This window comes from Diabrotica undecimpunctata, chromosome 8 (assembly GCF_040954645.1).
Source record: "Diabrotica undecimpunctata isolate CICGRU chromosome 8, icDiaUnde3, whole genome shotgun sequence".
Taxonomy (NCBI): domain Eukaryota; kingdom Metazoa; phylum Arthropoda; class Insecta; order Coleoptera; family Chrysomelidae; genus Diabrotica; species Diabrotica undecimpunctata.
The window spans coordinates 31,894,633-31,898,911 of record NC_092810.1 but is presented as its reverse complement, the minus strand read 5'-3'; the positions used below and the strand labels follow the sequence as shown (position 1 = coordinate 31,898,911).

Sequence of the window (4,279 nt, the reverse complement as noted above, 5' to 3'; positions counted from 1 at the left end):
CAAGTGCTCAGATTTCTTCTACGTCTTACGGTTCGTGAGAAAAAATTCCAATTGGAGGTCTACATGTCTTGCAAATTTCGTGAAAATAAAAACTTTGTATTTCGTTCCAAATTTAATTTATTTCGATTAAGCCTGACGTACTGATTCAAAAAAGATATACATACCCTTATGAGAAAATGCACCGTTTGGCCGGAAAATGGAAAAAACTGAAAATTTTTAATTCGATTTTTCCATTTTTTTTGCCAAACTGTGAGTAGGGGATAGAAAAAAAACACGTATTTGGAATAAGTTAGACCTAGTGTATATATTAACATTAAAAAAACAATTTTCTAAAATTGGAATTTGCCCAAAAATGTTTAAAGGGGGTACCCTTGGATTTTTTTCAAAATTCAATAATCGGGCATATTGGCGTCAATTTCGGTCCTAGAGTCAAACCGGTAATTATATAAATATAAACAAAATAATTCCATTGGAATCCGCCGACCACAGTCCATCCGATGAGAGGATATAAATAGGCCTGCACTTGTTTATAACGATTATTCATTAATTAATAATTCAGTTAATTGTATTAAGAGCGTGTATTTATATTTCGGCAAATAACTAGTTTGTATTATATTTTAAAAATAAAGTTTTTAAAAACAAAGTGTCTACAAAAATAAACTTAATTGGCGCAGTCATTCGGATTCCTGAAGGTTGAAGCAGTTTCCTGAAGGCGAATTATTAGAAAATTCCCAAGAAAAGCAAAAATCAACCGTTGGTTTCCACCATTTGTCTGGAGAATCTACGTACCAGCATAACAAAGTAAGTTACTGAGAAATTTTATATTCCTGTCTTACTTTCCTTTTACTGGTTATTCTTTTTATTGAGTATAGAATTTTGAATTTAACTAAGTTTTTGCCGAACAAGAATATTTTTCTTTCTTATATATATACCTACTCTTGTTAGAGATTTCTAATTTTGAAATTCTTTTTCTACAGAGTAGATTATTTTAAAATATATTTGTATTTGAAAGTTTAATAAAAAAAGAAAATTTTTATATATATTATAGAGAATATTTTTTAATGCAAACTGATATTGAGGATCTAGTTGTAAATCTAAACAAAATGGCACTTAATCAAACACCTACTATTCAAGCAGCTAAAGCTCTTGCAGACTTTTTACCTACATTTAATGGCGATTCTCTGAAACTGGAAAGTTTCGTACAAAGATGCGACAAATACTATCTTACGTACGGACAAACCACAGATAATACATTAAATGATTTTACTTTCAATGTTATTTGTTCAAAGTTACAGGATAATGTTTTAAATTTTATTATGTGCCGACCAGATTTAAATACCTGGCCTCTAGTCAGAGAAACGTTAAAAAATAATTTTGGCGATAGAATTGATAGACAAACGCTCACTAAAGAATTTTTACAATTAACGAAAGGTAGAAACGAAAACATTCTTGATTTTGTTGCGAAAATTTCCCAACTTAAATCAAGAATAGAAGTTAAGATTAATTCAGAAACAGAATTAAATGCGGATAGAAAATTAATATTAATGGATCAAACTGAAAGCAATTCTATCGACATTTTATTAGCAAATGTAGACGAAAAAACAAGAACGATATTAGAAATTAGAGAACCTAGAACATTTATTCAAGCTTCAGATATTATATCTAGACAATTTTACAATGATCAAAGAATTCAATCTTTAAATCCTTTTAATAAATTTAATAAAAGTAAACCCAATTTTCAAAATCATAAATATATGCCAAATTCGAACCAAAATTTCAATTTTAATCATAATTCTAATTTTAAAAATTTCCAAAATAGTACAAATAAACATTTTCAACAAAATCGACCTAGTTTTTCAAATTTTAATCATCAATATACAAATATGCATTCTTATTCGCATAATCCTAATTTTAACCAACCCAGTCATTCGAGGCAAACATTTCCTAGCCAACCTATAAATATTCAATCAAAACCAATTCATAAAAAATATTTTACTAATGAACAAATATTCGGTAAACCAAAACATGTTTTCGATCCAAAAAATGCTCCAAAAAATACATATCAGCCAGAACCAATGTCGACTACATCGAGAATGCCTTCTGTTAAACAAAAATTTCAATTCCAACAAAGGGCTCCTCCTAATTTTCAAGTAGAAGAACTTTATAATCTATCAGAAGATGAAATTGAAAATAATCCATGTTCATGTTCCCATTCTCAAAATTATCATTCCTATTCTCTAAATTCGAAAAATTACGAATACGAATCTCAAGATCAAAATCAGTCAAATTTTCCCGAGCATATTCAGCAAAACCTAAACGATTAGCAAAACAAATCGATCTAAATAATATAGTCCCTAATTCACTGCCTTACATTCAAATAAATTTTCCAACTCCAATAAAATTATTAATAGACACAGGATGTCACCCATCTCTTCTAAGACCTTATGTTGCAGAAAAATATTTCCCTGATAAAATTAGTCGTCATACTACTCCTATAATTACTTGTGCAGGATCAAGAGAAGCACAATTTAAAGCTAAAATTCCCCTTTTAAAAGAATATAAATTATTAGATTGCCTAGATTTTGTACTATTTGATTTTCATAATTATTTTGATGGAATTATCGGAATAAGAGATTTACGAAAATTACACTTAAATTTAGATATAAACAGTGGAATTCTTTTTAACAAAACCGCAATGATACCGCTGAACTATAGGAAAAATTTTAATATTCAAAAAATAGAAATTCCCGCGTTATCTACGATAATAAAAGAAATTTATACCTCATTGCCTAGTGGTGATTTTTATTTACAGGAAATAGAAAACCAAAACAAAACAATAAAAATTCCGTCTAGCTTAATAAACATAAACAACGGAAAGACCAAAATTGAATTTATCAATAAATCTTTCCACACTGAATTAATTAGTATAGATGATAATTTTTTAAATAATTTTGTGGAAAATATTGAAACAAACAAATATAATTACTTTTCCATGGAGGAAGTTATGAATATTTCCACAAGTAGTAATGATTTTAATGTAGAAGAAATAAATGATAATATTGAAGAAAATTTTAGAACAAAACACTTAAACGAAGAGGAAAAGAAAGCACTTCGGTTATTAGTTAGAGAATATCGAGACATATTTCATCATCCTAGTAATAAATTAACATTTACAAATGAAGTAAAACATAAAATTAAAACTAGTGATGAAATTCCTGTATACTCTAAGACTTATAGATATCCCTTCGTACATAAAGAAGAAATAAGAAGACAAATAAGTAAAATGTTAGAAGATGGAATAATACGACCATCTCAAAGTCCGTGGAGTTCCCCAATTTGGATTGTTCCAAAGAAGCTAGATGCTTCTGGAAAACAAAAATGGAGAATTGTAGTAGACTACAGAAAACTGAATGAAAAAACGATTGACGACCGCTACCCTTTACCTTCAATTCAAGACATTTTAGATAAATTAGGACGATGCCAATATTTCACTACATTGGATTTAGCCTCCGGTTTTACACAAATCGAAATGGATGAAAATTCAATTCTGAAAACAGCGTTTAATGTAGAAAATGGTCATTATGAATATCTTCGTATGCCATTTGGTCTTAAAAACGCACCGGCTACGTTCCAAAGGGTAATGGATAATGTACTTAAAGACGTATTAAATAAAATATGCTTCGTATATATGGACGATATAATCATATTTTCAACTTCTCTTCAAGAACATGTTAGTAATATAAAACAAGTTTTCAAAAGATTAAGAAAAGCTGGATTAAAAGTACAGCTCGATAAATCTGAATTCTTTTGTAAAGATGTAGAATTCTTAGGACATGTTATAACTCCTCAAGGTATTAAACCAAATCCAAAGAAAATATATGCAATAAAAAACTTCCCAATTCCAAAAACAGCAAAACAAATTAAATCATTCTTAGGACTTATCGGTTATTATCGACGATTTATTAAAAACTTCGCTAAATTAACTAAGCCATTAACTTCTTGTCTTAAAAAAGGTGTCCAAATTAAACATACTCCCGAATTTATTGAAAGTTTTGAACTTTGTAAAAATATTTTAATGAATGATCCCATTTTGCAATATCCTGATTTCGAAAAACCTTTTAATGTAACAACCGACGCCTCTAATTTTGCAATCGGTGCTGTTCTCTCCCAAGGTCCTATAGGTAACGATTTACCTGTTGCTTTCGCATCTAGAACCCTAAATCCCGCCGAATGTCACTATAGCACAATCGAAAAAGAACTTTTAGCCATAGTTTATGCT

The 4,279-nt window shown here is 29.1% G+C and overlaps 1 protein-coding gene across 1 annotated transcript; it reads left to right on the top strand.

Moving 5' to 3' along the window:
* The first annotated feature begins 1,103 nt into the window (after positions 1-1,103).
* Positions 1,104-2,853, top strand: LOC140448755 (uncharacterized). Its single transcript, XM_072541870.1, has 2 exons — positions 1,104-1,725; positions 2,813-2,853. Exons 1-2 carry the CDS (start codon positions 1,104-1,106, stop codon positions 2,851-2,853), a joined length of 663 nt encoding a protein of 220 aa, XP_072397971.1.
* The last annotated feature ends 1,426 nt before the right edge of the window (positions 2,854-4,279 follow it).

What these genes read in the sequence shown, in the direction of transcription:
- LOC140448755 (XM_072541870.1), top strand. Translation starts at nt 1,104, where the DNA reads ATGGCACTTAATCAAACACCTACTATTCAAGCAGCTAAAGCTCTTGCA. An exon ending in TTTTAATAAATTTAATAAAA is followed by an intron (nt 1,726 to 2,812) that starts GTAAACCCAATT and finishes TTTTATTTACAG; the next exon opens with GAAATAGAAAACCAAAACAA.